At 41.7% G+C, this 17,622-nt stretch overlaps 1 protein-coding gene across 3 annotated transcripts in view; it reads right to left on the reverse strand.

Moving 5' to 3' along the window:
- dock2 (dedicator of cytokinesis 2) overlaps window positions 1-17,622 on the reverse strand; it is a 107,278-nt gene that overhangs the window by 75,294 nt on the left and 14,362 nt on the right. For all 3 annotated transcript variants that reach the window (XM_030396590.1, XM_030396589.1, XM_030396593.1), the window contains 7 exons: window positions 14,997-15,094; window positions 14,790-14,879; window positions 14,456-14,556; window positions 10,814-10,948; window positions 5,631-5,739; window positions 5,158-5,228; window positions 3,205-3,311 (listed from right to left, as the gene is read on the reverse strand). In XM_030396590.1, coding sequence (XP_030252450.1) covers window positions 3,205-3,311; window positions 5,158-5,228; window positions 5,631-5,739; window positions 10,814-10,948; window positions 14,456-14,556; window positions 14,790-14,879; window positions 14,997-15,094 — 711 coding nt within the window. The remainder of the gene's footprint in view (window positions 1-3,204; window positions 3,312-5,157; window positions 5,229-5,630; window positions 5,740-10,813; window positions 10,949-14,455; window positions 14,557-14,789; window positions 14,880-14,996; window positions 15,095-17,622) is intronic.

Genomic DNA, 17,622 nt, shown 5'->3' on the forward strand with positions numbered 1-17,622 from the left:
CTAAACCTCACTGAACCAGTCTTTGGTCGCTGTGAGGCCTACTGGTCCCAACAAGGTTGTATACTGGAAAAGGTCCCCAATATGTAAAAAGAATGCTACACACACCCACACACACACACACCCCCACACACAGACAATCTCCCCTTCCATCATCCAAGCTCTCTTACACTGTCAGTGGCTTGACATTTTTCCCTGGAGGCTGAGCTTGGCAGGCTCGCTCAGACAGACAGTCAGACAGACAGGTAGTAGTTATTAAATATGTATTGCAGTGCAGTGATAGGACACCGGGGGCCATTAGCTATTATAAATATATAATTTAACTCTGCTGCATATTTCAGCCTCCTGGGTGGATGGCACCCTAGCATACAAGCCCTCTGATTAGCATCCCAATGCTAAAATGCATCTCAATTAGACTGAGTGTCAGCCCTCATTTGGTGAGGCAGGGATCGAGATGGAATGGACCCATGTTTAAACGAATGAATAAATAAATAAGCACCGTACCAGAGGATGGAGAGAGGAGAACACGGGGGGGCTAGGTGTTGCTGACCAACAGCATGCAGGTTTGCTGATAGATGGTGTGTGAGCAGGCCTTAAACTTTAATCACTTCTGGGCTGTTAAATAGCAAAACAAGGCCAGTCTCTCGCTTACTCTCACACACTCTCCCCAAGCTATTTAGTTTTCTCTCAGCATCCCCATCCACCTGTTACCTCCTCCCTTTTTATCCCTCTCAAATCCCTAGTTCCTTCTTTTTCAACCAGCCTTTGTCTCTTTCACACACCCCTGTCATCCATCTTTCCCATCCCTTTATATTTTCCACTGCCTCTGCTCCACCTCTAACAATTATCATGTCGTGCCTCTTTCGTCTCTTCCTGGTCTCCATTCCTTCTTGTTTGGCAAATTTTCTCCCCATGTCCTCTTTCTGTCTCACTTCTTTGCAACTCTTTTCTTTTTTCCATCCTTTTCTCCTCTGTTTGTTTTTATCTCCCTAACTGCATCACCATCATTTTTGCATTTGACACGTTTTATTCCAAGATTGCAAAAATTACAAAACACTCAAAATGGCATGAACCTCTTGGCATGATTTCAGAACACTTTACAAGCTTTACAATGGAGCTAAAAGTAATTTAAAAATTCTTGCTTTCAAAGTAGTGGCATGACAGTCATCTGTTTTTCACATATTGACTGATAATTCAGAGGTCTTTCTTTTCAAAAATTGATATATAGCTTTTTGGCGGGATGCCCTACATTCCTTTGATTTTTTTTCCCACTACCTGTCGCCACCATCGCTCGCTCTCCTGTTACTTTCATCGCTTTCCTCCCTCACTTCTTCCTCCCCTGGTGACAGAGTGTGACTCTGAGCACGTTGACAGCCAGCCAGAGGGCCAAGCCTGTCGTCTCGCCCTCTGGGGAATCAATCATCTGAGCCGGGATCAATACCAAAGGGCCGTATCCTGGACCGGCTACTGACTCGGCTGGCAGTGGTTGACTAATGAACGGACCCACTGCTGCACAGGGCAAAACAAATATTCAAGGCACTGGAAACACACACATTTAGCATGCACCCATGCACAAACACACTCACACCCAGATATGGTGTCATCAGTCGCTCTGAAATAAATACATACAAATGTGTTTGCTGGTTCCGTATGAGAATGCATTCATGCATGCATGGGGCCATGCCCATGTTGTGACTGAATCTGTCTAGCACAGCGCAGCATGGATCTCATCTCAGTGCCACTCAGACCGATTTTCTGTCTCGAACCAAATTTGGTTTACCACAATCACTCACAGTCTACTTTCAATTCTTTGGTTTGCGCTGCAGAGGCCCGATTATGGGCCCCCTTATTGAGTCTGTATTATACAGCAGCACAACATAACCTCACTCTATCCATCACTGTGTGTTCCTGTGCAGGGGAAACCACCACTTATCAGCCCACTAAGAGCAAATTAGACAAACATAATAGAGCTGAACAGAGGTAGGGGGTGGACTGATTAGTGCAGAGTGTGTGATCATTGACGTCTAGTGCACTTTAAAAGGTACGATACAGACAAACTCAGGTGTCACTGGCAATTATGCCCAATCTAGTGAAAATCACTCAAAAGGAGGAGAATAGGCACAAAGTGACACATAAATGATGATGAAACTGCGGCGTTCTGAAAAGACTTCCTCTCTTATCTTCTTCAAACATTAGGTGGTATTACTTCTCCTCCTTTGGCAGAGGGCAGGTATCACCTGTGACATTAATATGGATAACACTTATCTTTCTCTATATTCACCACCAACACCTACTGAGGCGTGAACGGTGTACTCATCTGCTGCTTGCTTATAAGGTTCATGGACACTTTCAGTCTGGCTGGAGGAGTAACGTCAATGCCGCAAGGACAAAAGAAAACTGCCGGCGACGAACAAATATCTGCTTAGGTCAATGTTATGTTAACCTCAAGACTGTTTAATCTCAGCAAGTGTGACTCAGAGTGACCTTTAATCTCGGTGGAGGAGTACATTTTTAGGCGCCACGTGCTGATTGTAATAAGATGGTATCTGACTGGGGTCCACTGAACTGATTAGAATGTCAGCAGAGGTGAACATAACAGTATGGGAATTGTTCGTTGCAGCATCAACATTAATTTTGCTTTCTTCATGTCAATAGAAAATCATTTTAATGTTTCTTTGTACAACAGCAAGGTAAATTGGGTAAATACTATGATAATAGATGTGAAGGTACAGGTCAGGTTCATTCAATATGAATTAAATTGACTTGACTTGGATGTGTGTGTATGTGCCAGTAAACCAAACAGAATGCATAAACACCAGTATGTCCTTTCACCGTTTGGATGATGCTTTTATCCAGAGTGCTTTACTGGATTGCTCTACAGGGACTGGAACATTACCCCTTACAGTATTAGCACCACACTTTTATCTACTGTGCCATATCAAGATAAAACCTTTAAAGCAAAGCAACTCCCTTTCTGGTCATAAAGCACAGTGAAACAGCTGTCTGCCCAGTCCTGTCGCTGGGTGGGAATTACTCACTGTATAATAGACCTTTTAATGTGATCTCAACCTTTAGGTGAGAAGCAACTAATGCTCCACAGGATTTTAGTTGTTGGTTGGCAGTTGTTGGGTACATATGCAATTGGTTCGTCACACAGCCATTAAGTCCGCTACTGGTCAGTAGCTCAGTGCTGAGAAAATGACACACCTTGTTTCTGGAAGAGTTGGCTGCTGACGATTTCAGTCATGGAGGCCACCTTCTGTTTCTGGAGTTTCTCGGGGGGGATGCAGGAATAAAAGTCATGCAGCAACTGACTGGATAGAAAACGAAACAGGAATAAGTAATCAGCAAGATCATTATGCAGGGGGAAAATGAGCACAATAAATAAAGATTCACTCTGCCTGCGTATTCCCACTATGTAATTGATTTAGAGATTGAAAACACAACCATACTTTTGTAGTTAAGTTCAAAACATCTCCTCCTTAAGGTGATACAGCATGCAGCCACTAAAAAGGAATGGTGTTGCAGCATAGACATGAGCAGAGCAGTGCATGCTGCATGAAAACAAATGAAGCCTAAACACGTTTTAATGAAGACACAGATTTGAGTCATCCTCCGGCCCAAATTCAATTTCAGAATAATTAAACAGGCTGGTTGCAAGCCCCGATGCCACTTAGAAAGATTGAATGCTCAGAGCATGGCAAACCCTTTGTCTCCATTTGTTTGTCTGTCTCCTTAAATTATGCCACACAGGTTGCGGAAGCACTTTCAGTAATGGTATGAAAGAATGAAATGCATCACCTCTGGTCCCGAAACCCAGACACAACAAAAAAAGGTTTGTACTTTTCATGCGCATTAGCTGTCACGAGGACACACTGGGGCACAGAGGCTCAGCACAGACTCATCAGGCCCACTAATCATCTGAGCTGAATTTAATTAAAACCAAAAATGTCAGCCTATTCCCACATGGACATGCAAAGGACACAAAGAGCTGACAGAAAAAACACACATAGCTGAAGATGTATGTGCTTGTACCACTTGACTGATCACACTACAGGTGAGTTTACAAGGAATGTGACTTTACAGAAGATGAGACAAAGCTTTGATGTCCACCTCATGCACAGATTGTAATTCACACAGCTTGCGTTTGCAAACTCTGCCCGAGGCATTTCTGATCAGGAATGCAACTGGGACCTTACTTTCAAGTTAAGATCGCTAGAGTATGTTTGTGCGTGTGTGTGAAAAGAAGTGGAAAAGACACACAATAAGTTGGAGTGAATGTGTGTGTGTGTGGAGGGGGAAGAAAGAGAAAATAAATGACAGAAAGTGGGAATATGTGCTCTGATTTTTAACTTTTTGCACCTCACCACCTCTCTTTACCTGTGTGTATTTGCTTGTGCGTCTCGTATGACGCCTTTGTGATGCCGTGTTGACATTGAGCCACTCGAGCAATTGAAGCGACAGATGTGGATGATCCGCAAACACACATTTAGGCACACAAAAGCGCACACAGGTCACAGAGAGGTGAAAAGAGAGATTATGGGGATGAGGGTGTTTGAGATTGCGCGGCAAGTCAAGAAAAACATCAATTAACATATTCTTTCGGGAAAGTAACGAGATCATTCCAAGAGAATGGATTGTGAAATTGCTAGAGGACAAATAAAGTGCCTCAAATTTCTACTCTGACCCCAGCTGGTGAAATATATACGGTGAGGTCATTTCCTGGGCAAAACAGTATGTTATAAGCTTGATTCTGGGTCAAAGAGAGGTTAAACAAGCCATTCCAGGTAGTTTTGCTCCTCAGGCGGTTGAAAAAAAGCCTAAGAGAAGAAGTTCAAATGTGCTTTGTTTGATGGTTTGGCCCAAATTGTCAATTCACTCAGGGGCACATGGAGAGGGTGCAAAGTGTGTTTGAGTGTGTGTCCTTGTGTATATGTCAGTTTGATGAGATTTTTATCACCTGATAAAGAAGGGAAAGCTCGACCTGATGGAATGTGTGGGTGACAGAAGGGTAGGGGTCACTGAACACAGCCAGGAGGAAAACTTGAGCTAAGCTGAAAGCTCTCGTATATCCTCTCTGTCAGTGTCCCTGAATGAGAACTAAGATAAGGCACTGGCGTGTGTGTTTGTGTGTCTGTGTCTTTAAAAAGCTGAGCTTACCTGAGGAGTTTGGCATCAAACACTTTCTCAACATCATGCAGGACCGTTGGCAGGTACTTCAGAGCCGCAACCTGATGACACACATACACCACAAGTAAACACCATAAAATTACAAACCTGAAAGCCTGCGATAGGCTGATGGTGAATCGAAGGTGACTTTGCCATCAGTCTGTCATCACAAGTGTGACAAAAGATTGGTTTTATGTTGCACGGGGCCATTTGTCTGTCACCTTAATTTTAGTGACTCAACCTATTCGTAGGCTCAGCCCCCCGTGTAAATACAGAGAATGACAGGAAGACAGCAGATGTGAGTGAGAATCTGATTGAGGAGAAGCAGGAAGATGATCCATAAAAAAACAAAACAGAAAAAGAAGCAGAAAAGCGCAGAAAGTGGATGAGGATACAGCTGAGAAGAATGTAGAGAAGAGCCCTAGGTGGTAACATATGTGTGCAGGGTGTATGTGCATGATTACCCTGAGCAGCAGAGTGGTGGTGTAGTCTGTTCTCATCAGACTGTTGATGGACTCGAAAAGCCTCCTCAGCGACTCCTCAAACTCGGCCTGCTCCTTCCCCTCGTATAGCCTAGAGGTGGGGTCAGGAGGCAATTAATGGAAATACAACTTAAAAGAGTTCGAAAAAGTAAAAAGCACGGTGCAAATATAAGAAAACATGACACGATGAGGGAAATGAAGGAGGAGAAAAAGAGATTAAGGAATGAACTGAAAGAGGAGACAAAACAACAGGCGGGGTGAATAATAATGGAGCGTTGTGCTGAGGAGAGAGAGACAAGGGGTCAAAACAAGGATAGCTGACAAGAAGCTCAAGTTGGATATATACACAGACAGTAAGACACATGAAAATTTTTCTCTGCAACAGCAATATGGAAAGATTATTCAGCGTTTGGCAAAAAAACAAGTTAGTGATACAATTCAATTCAATACAACAATATAAAAAATGAAACTTGGATGTAAATGGAGGGACAGTTTATTCAGGGTTTAGTTCATCTGTCACCTCCATCACTTGAACCATCTGTCGCCATCTGTCGAGCTTGGTTTAAATTCATTACATGTTTCATATATCTAGTCAATCAAAGTGCGTAACCCATGGGATCATCATGCATAACAATAATAATAATAATAACAATAATAATAATAATAATAATAATAACAATAATAATAATGATAGTAAGCTGATGCTTCGTCTTGCATGGGAAACAAGGTAGTACAGGTAGCTTCTAACAGGTCAGGATATGTGTAGGAGTCCTGTTTTCCAGCTTTTACATATTCTATTATTTCTCCACTCCACTGGGCTATAAATCATTCTGCAGTGGTTGTTTTATCAGAGTTTAAAGTGATTTCCAAGCTGGTAATGATAATGTTTTCAAAGTTATCCTCAACAAGTCAGCGCCGGCTAACCTTGGTGCAATATACGAGTAATCAAGAATCAAGTAAAATAACACATAAATTGTTGTGTTTTTTTATGGAAATAGGGCATTGCTTGAAGTGGCTGCAGTTCTGCACTTCTTCTGCCAATAATATGGTTCAAAATGCCTTCAACATGGTGCTATGTTACACTTTAAATGCTTAAGTGGATATTGCATGTCACATAAAGCTGAAAAGCCATGACCCCAAAAAAGGGCTAAACCATATACTTGTAATTCAATGCATCACGTTTAATTAAGTGACGCAGCAAAACTATGCAGTGTAACGATGACGGGGAAAACCAAACACTGATGAGCACTGACTGCTGTGATTACAGCAATCCTCCTCTAACTTTAAAAAAAAAAAAAAAGGTTATCTTGGTTGCTGCTATTCCCATTACAAAACAACACCCACTCATTCCTCTACCATCCCTCCAGTCGTACTTCTGCCACCCCTCGCAAAACTCTTCTCTCATCCATCTCTCCGCCCCTTTCCTTCCCCTGTCTCCTCACTATCTCTGTGTGATTCACTGGAGCTGTGCAGTTGTTAATTACAATAGAAGTCATGAGTGCTGGAGGGAAGGATTAGCATGTGGCACACAGTGAATTTAGCATGTGGGGGGAGGGATTAGGCGGTAACACACAGAGGTATTATCACAGGGCTCTTTGCAGAGTACAGTTACGATTACGTCGCATTGTCCTGCTTAATCTGCCGGCCCTGTCTGCGCATGAATGTGAGTGTGTGAATGCGTGGGCAGGGCAGTGGTTCTCAAACTTGTTCTGTCGTGCCTCGATTTATAGGCCATATAAAGATCAGAGGTCAAAGTAAAGGTCAGCACAAGGCCATCCACGCCGGAGGTCTGGCCCCCATTTTTGAGAACATCTGATGTTTCATTTTGGTTTCTTTTCTGTAATTTCACCCCGTTTTATTGCTTTTATTACTTTTACTTAGTAAAATTAATCACATTGACTTTTTGTTACATTTCATGCTTAGCCTTTTTGTTTCAACACACCTTAGACGAGGCGCTTCCTTGTGTTTGGCTTTACCGTTTTTGTTTTATGATTCTGTAATATTGTCTTCCTGAGTTTCCGACTTTCCTACTTTTGCTTTGCTTGTTGTTTGTCAAAGGCTCTTTTTAAAGGTGAGATATAAATAAAGTTTATGAGTTGGGGTCAGTGCTGGTGGATGGTAAATGGCCTTGCATTTCTATAGTGCTACTAGCTCAAAGCGCTTTACAACACTTGCCACATTCACATATTCATACAAATTCACACACTGATGACGGAGGCTGCCATGCAAGGCGCCAACTGCTCATCAGGAGCAATGTGGGGTTCAGTATATTACTCAAGGACACTTAGACATGCAGCTGGGGGAAGCCGGTATTTGAATAAGAGACCTTCTGATTACTAGACGACCCACTCTACCTCCTGAGCTACAGCCGCCCATAGATGTTTTCACATATAGACTGTTTTTTCCCCACTCACTAAAATGCGTCCCATTAGCACAGTAATGCATTTTACAGCCTGTAGTGTACCACTTTAATCCGACTCGTAAAATATATGTGGAACTAAAAATGACCACAGGCAACTTATCTAAACACACACACACACACACACACACACACACACACCCAGAGGCACTTAATACCCACTCATGAGCACAACAACACAAATATGTCATAGTAGCTCAGCAAACTAATACTGGAGACAGATGGAGATGAGGGAGAGAGAGAGAGGGATAAACGAAAGGCTATGGGAGGGAAAGGAGCGAGGGACACTGAGGAAAGCTCTGAAGAAAGGAGGGAATGGGAGAGCAAGTGTAGAAAGAGGAGTGCTCAAGACAACGACAGGCAACAGTAAACATGTCCCTTATGAATTATGAGCTCACTGTCTTGCAAATCAGTCAAAAATGTCATGTTGCTGTGAATCATAATTCAAGTTCCTCCCTGAACCAATCCGAAAAAATGTCCAATGCTGCGGTTAATCAGTGAGATGCAAGGTTCTCCTCTGGGGTGGCTAAATTGGAAATGCTGATATTTTTGCATGACACACGGCTGAGTAAATAAGTGGTGCAGAGATGAGCAATGCCGTGACACATCAAAAATAATACAATTATAATGTAAGTGCTCCTCCAAGACTGATAAGTGAACCTTTTAAAAAATGTAAGAGTGGTGCAATGACTCACACGATTACCTTGAGAACTGTTAAATCCTATTTTTTATTTAAGAATTTTATTCATGCAGACAATCGACCACTGTAGACCCCTTAGGCCAATCAGAGTTATTGTGTAAAGCAGGAATTTAACTCAATATTGTTTGGTGGGCAAAATCTTGGTATTTCTGTATCTGATAAATTGAGGAGAGTAAAGCGAGTGTGCACCACTGTAATACAGATGTCTCAATGTTATGATGAGCTACTTCTCATTATTTTAAGACGTGCTTTGATCATTAATATTACAAGATATTATGTCTTCCTATCATGAGAAGTGATCTCAAAATAATGAGAAATCATTAGAATCACAAGATAACAAAATTATGAAGCCCAGATATCATAATGTCAAGACACAAAAGCGAAGCGTCAATGAGTAAGGATCTTCTGATTATAAGAAATCTTTATTTTTAATGTGACAAAGTGAATGAAATGTGCTTCCACTGGAAAAGGTGTGAAAAATTTAAAAGAGAAGTAATGAAGGAACGAGACAAGGTGAAATTTAAAGATGAGGGATGGAAAGAAGGAGGACAAGGGGAGTGACAACGCAAAGGAGAAATGTAGAGCATGGCAGGTGCTCAGGGGAAAGGAGAAAGAAACAGATACAACTGATGACTACAGGGAAGTAATGAAACCTACAGGGCGTGAAGGACAGAAAGAAGGTGAAGGAAAGAGCAAAATCTGGTGCAGCCTGCCTTAGATACGTCTCAAGTAAACATCATACACTCCTGATTCACTTTGCATGAACACAAAGCCAATTTGACAAGCTAATAAATCTTCTGTGGCGCCTGTTTAACTATTAATGACTGCCGGTCTTGATGGTGATGATGATGGAGCCTCACAGATGCACCTACAGCGCAGGTGGCTCCCCTCGAATACCTGATTGTCTGTTGGCATGACCAGGCCTTATAGGAGGAGAAATCTGATGAGAAAACTTTTAGATGTGGAGCAAGTTGAAGTTGTCAGCTGCAGGTAGTTGGAGGACGACAGATAGAAGAACGGAGAAGCGGAGTGAGATTTATCGGTTCAGAGATACCCAGGGGAGGATGGCGACTGGAGCTCAGTCAATCCAGGAGCAGTGGAGCGATAATGTTTTGCGCGCACACACACACACACACACACAAACTCTCACACTAAAAGATATATACTTAGCAGCGTGCTTTAATGTTCATTTGAGGGCTTGTGTACAAGCACATGGGCAAACATCCACACACACACACACACATACTCCGAACCCCACTTGGGAAACCACGTTAATGCATCCACTCAAATCCTCACTATGAATAAATAAACAAACACACCCACCACATCGATAAACAAACACAGCAATTTCAACAATGAAAGCCTGCGATGCCCTCCAGAAGATTAAAAAGACAGACCCTCATTGACCAGCGGACTTCAAATGACAAACACAACACACACACACACACACACACAGATCCTAACTCAAATAAGCAACCACTAATGCACTGCTCCTATTAGCAGCAGATAACCCGTAACAATTCATACATAAACCTTGCATTCATACATGAACAAGCACTGTATTACAAATACAATTGTATCATAAGCATACACAGGTATTCCAGTCACCCATAAACATGGCACCTGAAACAGTTATGGATCATGTCTCTGATCTGTCAGCATCCACTTCTGCACCACAGTTATAAATGGTGTTTACAGTTATCGTATGGTGCAGCTCCCACCTCAGCACAGTGGGTGTCATAATTCTCCGCTGCAGGAACTTTGTCTGTCTAGTGTTTCTCTGGCTGCACATTCAGCAGCCCTGCCTTGTCATTAGCTCTCATTCGGACGATGCACTTCATCATCAATGCTTATTAGCAACATTAGTGCTGCAATCAGCACTCTTTTTCTCCCTGAGCTGTCAAAAACGATTACCCTGGCAAAGCAGTGTCACTGGGCTCGGTGTGTGTGCCTTCAAGAGTCTCTATTTACATAATTGTGAGTTCAAGAGGAAATTAGAAGTCTTTTATTATAATGATCGGTCTATAAAAAGACACAAAAACTTACTGGGAGTAGAGCATGCGCGATCGGACGATGAACTTGAAGATGTACTCCAGGGCTTTGAGGGTTCGGAGGATGGGCTCACACTGTTCCCCTCGACTGGACACATCCAGATACCTCTTCAACACCGACATCAGCTTTCTGGGAGAGAAAAATAGGAGAGAAAGAGAGAGTGAGAGAGAAAGAGAGAGAGAAAAGAAGACAAGAAAATCATGAGAGAAAGAAAAGGAAGAAAGAAATCATTGAGTCAGAATTGTAATTTCCTCCTCTGATGTCCTACAGGTTGCAAAGTTATTCACCAACTCCATTTTTCACTCCCATAGAGCAGAAAGACAGATTGCAACAGAGGGAGAGTGAAAGAGCGAGACAGAGGAAGAAGAAGACGGGGAGAGGGGGGTGGAGATGGAAAAATGGCAAAATAGTATTTCACACCTCAACAGATGTACCTTTCACACAGCTCACAGACATTTTTTTTTGCCTTCCGATTAATGATGAAAAAAAACCCCTCTCCAACACGCGCGGCCCAAAGGCATCTTTAGACACACACATAAATATGCCGGTGTGTCAAAACAGTCGGAGAGAGGTGTGGGTGGCAGAGAGTTCAGTCTAAGTTTATGACACACCAGCATTTCTCTGCCCCATCTCCCTCTGCATTATCTCAATGGCACTCAAAACTAGCATATTTATAACACATTAAATGATACTGGCGGCCCACAGAGGTTAAGACTTTTGGCTTTGTGATGGCTCTATTTCCATGAAATGGCAACAGGGGATCACCCACTAACTGGTTTAAAACTACAAAATCCTCTTAAACAATAAAAGTCCCCTTAAAAGATGAACTCTAATCTGGCCGCACTTTCGACAGGGGGGCCTTAAAAATATTACCAACGTTATTACCATCCAGTCTTCCCTGGTTTTGTTTTGGTGCATGGCTTAAAGGCAAGCACAGGAGGATTTATTCTTTTATAAGAGTAAGAGATAGGGAGTTTAAAATGTAGTGAGAGGGAGTTAGAGAGTTTTACATAACAGCCCCCGGGCTGACAGGCGTTAAGCTGCAGTGACCCTCTTAAAGAGGGTGAACACTGACACACTGGCAAGGGAGGGATGGAGTGATTGTGGGGAGACAGATGAATAGATGAAGTGAAGAAGAGAGAGCAGTTCATCAGTGGCAGGGATAATTGGGCAAAGGTAGCTGAAAGGGGAGAAGCAGTTGGGGGAAAATCACGAGACGATTCAGGGGGAGAAGGGGAGCAGGAGGAGTTTTTAATTTCCTAACTGAAGCTTTCGCAGTGCAAACAAATGTTTTCTCGAGTGCCCACTGAATCAAGTGAAGTGATTATCAGAGAGTAAGACAGAGGAGTTTGGGGAGCACGCCTGAGTGCGTCAGCTGCAACTCCACAGAGAAGCAGGCTTAAAATGCTGGGTAGCTGGGCGTACAGCGAAGAAGTGTACTTTAATCCTACTCAGTCAACTGCTCCAAAGGCCAACACAGACGCTGACCTCCAGTGGCAGCTGGATACAGTGCAGCAGTTGATCACCTAACAACAGATCTTCACACTGCATTTAAGTTGGCAAAACATGTTTAACACTTGTATACCTTTGGAATGGAGTACGAGATACCTGAGAACATCATGTGATTGATAACAACTACAACCCAAACTGACGATATGCATTTCTGGTACTTTATTGTTTTAGAGGCTGCTCTAACCAACTTTCTAGGAACCACAAAACAGTCTTTGTTTGGCTTGATGACAAAGGGTTTTTGAAATTATCTGACAAACAAATATTTCATAATTCCCCAGAGGTGGGAGAGTTGGCTTGTGACAGATCATGTTCTTGTCCTTCATTTGAATTGCAAACAAGAACATTGCAAAACTTGCTGATACCAGCGCTTTTACGAAGAAGAAGAATGGTATGTTTGTTGATATGGCGTTAAGCACTGTCCTTCCACATCCCTAAGGTCACACCTTAATGAGGTGCTCAGCTGGCATTTTATGTAGCCCACAGTAAAATTATTTCAACTTTTAAATAACCAGTCACGCTCAGTGAATTTAATTGATCATAAAGTCTCCTGTGGCAGGTTAAATACGCGTTCTCAAAACATTACAGGGTTCCCACACCTTCTTAAACATCAAATCCAAAGACTTTCCAGGCCTAATTCCCCCCAATTCAAGGATCCAGCACGGCACAGTATAAAACACGGATCAAGGTTAATCACTGTTACAACACTGAGAACTTTCATAATGAGAACTAGCAGGCTCTACGGAAGCTCACAGACAACAATTAAAAATAGAGAGAGGCTTGAACGCGTGGTCTTCTCAAATGTGCAGTGCTACAGTGATGGCAGAAGACTGCATGAGACATGTAGAAAGCGGAATGTAGCCTATTAACGAACGACAAAAAGTACTACTAACAACTTTTAACTGGTTATGAAACCATCTCAATTTAATACTGATCCCTCTTAATGACCTACATAAGAAAACTAGGCCACCAGCAAGAGGCTATTTCTGTATAACTTGAAGTTATTCTTAAAGCCCATCAGCAGGTTAGATTATGACTTATCCAGGTTAAACAAGACATAAAATCAAAACTAGAATCAATACGATATTAAAGTGCCTTTTAGGAACTTTGGGGGGAAAAAATAAAAAGAATTTCAGTTCTTTCTAATCTTGCCCAAAATATAACATATATATGATATCATATTTTGCTCACAGTTGCTCAAGTTGTTTTCCCACAATGTTTATATTTTTGCTAAATATAAATTAGAAGATTTAAAATGTCTTTGTCAAATTCACATTAAGTATTCTGATGTCTGGAAACTGTGTTCATTAAATAACCTTTATTCAAATCTGATGCAAGACGTACATGGGGATGAGAATAGAGTCTTCTGTACTTTAGGAAATTCATTCAAAACATACTGTAAGGGTCATTTGTTGCAAACTCATCCCCAATTTGAGACTTTTTCAAAAGTTCATGTAAAAACTTCAAGAAAAGTCAAAAGTCATTCTATGATTGCACTCAAAATACTTTTTTTACTTATGAAATTTTGAAGTTTGGCCTTCAGAGATGAAGTTCATCATTCTTCTATGTCTACTCAAAGACTCAACTCTTGCCTGTTTATCACTGGACTGGGTCGATATTTGTTCTGATCATCTAAGAAAACCTGAATGTTAATTTGCACCAGGTATTCAAATTCATATGCTTTACAGCAATGAAATGAATAAAAATATTTTGTAATTTTTCAAAATGCACTATAATGTTTCTAATAGTTTTCACTTTCTTGCAACCACACTTTGATTATTAGTAGTGTTCATACAGTTTTACTATATTTACATTTTTGGCTGTAAGGTTATGTTCAGTCTTTTGTTTATTTTACTTACATACTTGTACTGTGTTGTCTCCTTTGTGATACCTATTGAGCTTGTTTTTCAGTGGAAAGTTACAGCTTATGATTGCTTTTTCTTTTGAATATTAAATGATGCCCTCTTGTGTATCTGGTGTCAAATATTAATCTAAGTTCCTCTCAATACACATTCTGTATATCATTTCACAATTTTTAAACGTTTCTGGGTGAATTTGTGGCATTTTGAGTTGACATCAAATGACAGAACGAGATAAAAGTGAGCCGTGATCCAGGCAGTGACCTACTTGTAGGCCAGTGTAGCGCTGAAATGCTGCTTGATGTACGCTTCCAACACTGTGTTGAAGTGCTGAAACTTTCTGTCTGCGATCAGACCGATGATGTATATCTGGAAGACAGAATGGCGGAACAGAGACACAGTTACATGTCTGCAGAGAAGTAGACATTTACAGGGCAGATTAGAAGTTTTGTACAATCATCTGACAGACGTGTTTATTTGCAAAAAGATGGACAGGTGGACAGAAAGATGTCAGACTTGATACAAACACAGACAACCTGTCAAGAAATCCGCTGCACCTGTCGACACGCACATACAGTCACACACACATACCGCACACTCACCAATGCATCAAACACGAGGATGTCATAGTCATCAGTCTGAGAGTGTTCCATCATGATGTTGAACAGGGCATCCAGGGTGTCCTGCAGAAACTACACGCATATATAGAGATAAATGAGAAGCCTAGTGAGACCACACACACGCGCACACACACACACACAAACACCAGCCTACTTATGCAAAGACACACTTGTTTTCACACAACTGACCTTGACCACCTCCTCTCCATCAATGATTTTCAGTTTCTCCAGGTTTTCTTTGAGGAGTTCAGGCCGAGTCCTCCACTTGAGCAGCCCCAACAGTCCCACTGGAGAGGAGAGACATTTTCCGTTCAGCTGTCTTAACCGTTCAAACACGTACCGTCTCGCTTTCAAGTGGATGCTGATCAAAGCTTTTGTCATGGAAATGTCTTCATAGTTGACAGTGTTAATTTTCTAAATTGTAGTTTTTCACTTGAGCATTTGACAGCGAGTGTTGCACTGAATACATATTAACTGGCAAAGTTACCTGACACTTTTAATAAAAACTGAAAGATAAGAAGTTGAAGTTGACAAGTTGTTACACTGTGTTAAAGTTAGCGCTGAAACAATTACTCTATGTTTCAATTACCTGATCGTTATTTTGCATCAGATATCATCTGATTTCTCTGTTCTATATCACTGTTAATTTGGGGTTTTGGACATATGTGTCTTTACGAAACTTAAATTTGTGTGCCAATTTCTTGTACATTTTTAGGGTTAGGGTTAGGGTTAGAAGAACCTACACTGGAAACATTGTGGGAACTTTGTTAGTAAACCATCAGTGATATTGGTGAAGTGAAGTGTATGGACAGCAGAAAGCCTGCTGATTGAATCATTTTTATCAATCAGTCTCACACCAATCACAGCTATTCTTACCGTAAGGTGGACCATTTAAATATGGCTCCGTCCTCTCTCTTAACAGTTCCAACTCAAAAGATGCCACATGCTGCTGCTGCTGTAAAGCTTGCCAACCACCTTTTTATTTCTGATCATTTTCTATCAAGTCTCAAGATTAAACTATATTCACGGTCTCCCTCAAGGCTCCCTCTTCTATACCCTGGGGGGTTTTCTGCATTGCACTCCCTGTTTTGGCTTGCATGACTGCTTGGTCAAGTCAGGGAGCATTTTAAGAGCTAAGCTGTCAACGCCAAGCATAACTGCATTGAATTTTTTTGCACTGAGTGGGATTTCTGCCACACAACAATTACTAATGCAGTTAGCCAATTCCCAACTGAAGCCAACTTCTTATATAAAATAGCCTTTACAGCAAGCACAGCTAATCAGCCAAGATCAGAGCAGGCACTGTCAACTTTGACATCCAACTCAGAGAGAGGTGTGTGCAGCAGAGTCAACAGATGCCTCATCTTAAAACTGCCATGTGAAAACAGTATTATTGTAGATGTTAACAGCACTGCAGATGGATAAATGTGTTGTTTTTGCAATGTTTAGGTTTTAAAAGATGCAGCTTTTATTTTGTAGACTGCTGTAGTCTGGTTGGTTGGAAGGACTTTCTGAATAAAAGGGGAATTTAAATGATGAAAAAGTAGCCAGGTGCAGTAATATAGATCATTGAGCATGCCATACACTGATCAAATCGTGAGGCCAGTGAAGATTCACAGCTCTAATAATCGCATCCCTCTAATTCAGAATCAGTTCAAATCGTGAGGTGCCTAGACATTCCCGCTATATTTAGAATACAGTTCCTCTTTGAAGATGTCACTTAGAGTCCGGGAAATTGTATTTTTGTCATCTTGTGTACTGCACAATTGTTGATTCATGTATAAAAATGACTAATATTTTATGTATTTATTCTCTTACATTAAATTTAGTTTAGTTTTATTTTTAGAGTCGGTGCTTCTCAGTCTGACTGAAAAGCACCAACAAAGAAGCAATTTGTCAAGTGATGGTTTGTCATGCTGGCAGTCACTTTCCGCTGAACATTCATATCCACAGTTTCTGTCATTAATTCTCCTACAGTTTGACATGGGGCAGATTTCCACGTCTCTGTAGGGCTGCTCGCTTGAAACTCACTGCTTTCCCTGTCCAATAATTTCTGACTCACCAAGCCAAGCCACACATCTGCTGGGTGGCCCCAAACAACATTGTGTGCCTGTGTGCCTGAGAGCTTTTGTGTGTGTCTGTGTGTGTGTGTGTGTGTGTGTGTGTGTGTGTGTGTGTGTGTGTGTGTGGGTGTGTGTGTGTGTGTGTGTGTGGTACAGGTGATTAATGCTGCAGGATAATGTTCATTATAGTGATGGACTGGTTTCCTCAGTAACAGCTGTTGCACTGCACCTGTGTCTGATGCACCTTACTGTCTGGAGTCTATATGTGTGTATGCCTTTCTAGATGTGGAGGTGCACTCACACAGCATGCATATGTGTGTGTGCGCTTGCGTGGCTGCCAGCCAGAGTGTGTAGGACAAAATGACTCCGCTCGCCACTAATAAATCCTATGTGTACACACAGTTCCCTACATCCTTTGCTTACTATCCCATGACCACACACACACACGGACAAACTTGTAGTTCTGGCACGATTAACCTAATTAACATACTGTTGGCTCACTGTTAATTGGTTGGACGTCTCGTTTCCCCGAACCCTAACCTCACCTGACCCTTCAGCTACTGTCATACTGACTCAACTTTGGGCCCTGAACCTAAAAATAACACTAACGAGGTCAGACAAATGTTACCTTCACTTCACTACCAATTGTGCTCCTTTTTTTAAAGGAGAAATCTGAATTTCCAAAACATTTAGCCCAACACAAGACAGTATACGCACTGAACCAATGGTATTTTCATACTTAAAGGGACATC

Source organism: Sparus aurata, chromosome 18 (assembly GCF_900880675.1).
Source record: "Sparus aurata chromosome 18, fSpaAur1.1, whole genome shotgun sequence".
Lineage (NCBI taxonomy): Eukaryota > Metazoa > Chordata > Actinopteri > Spariformes > Sparidae > Sparus > Sparus aurata.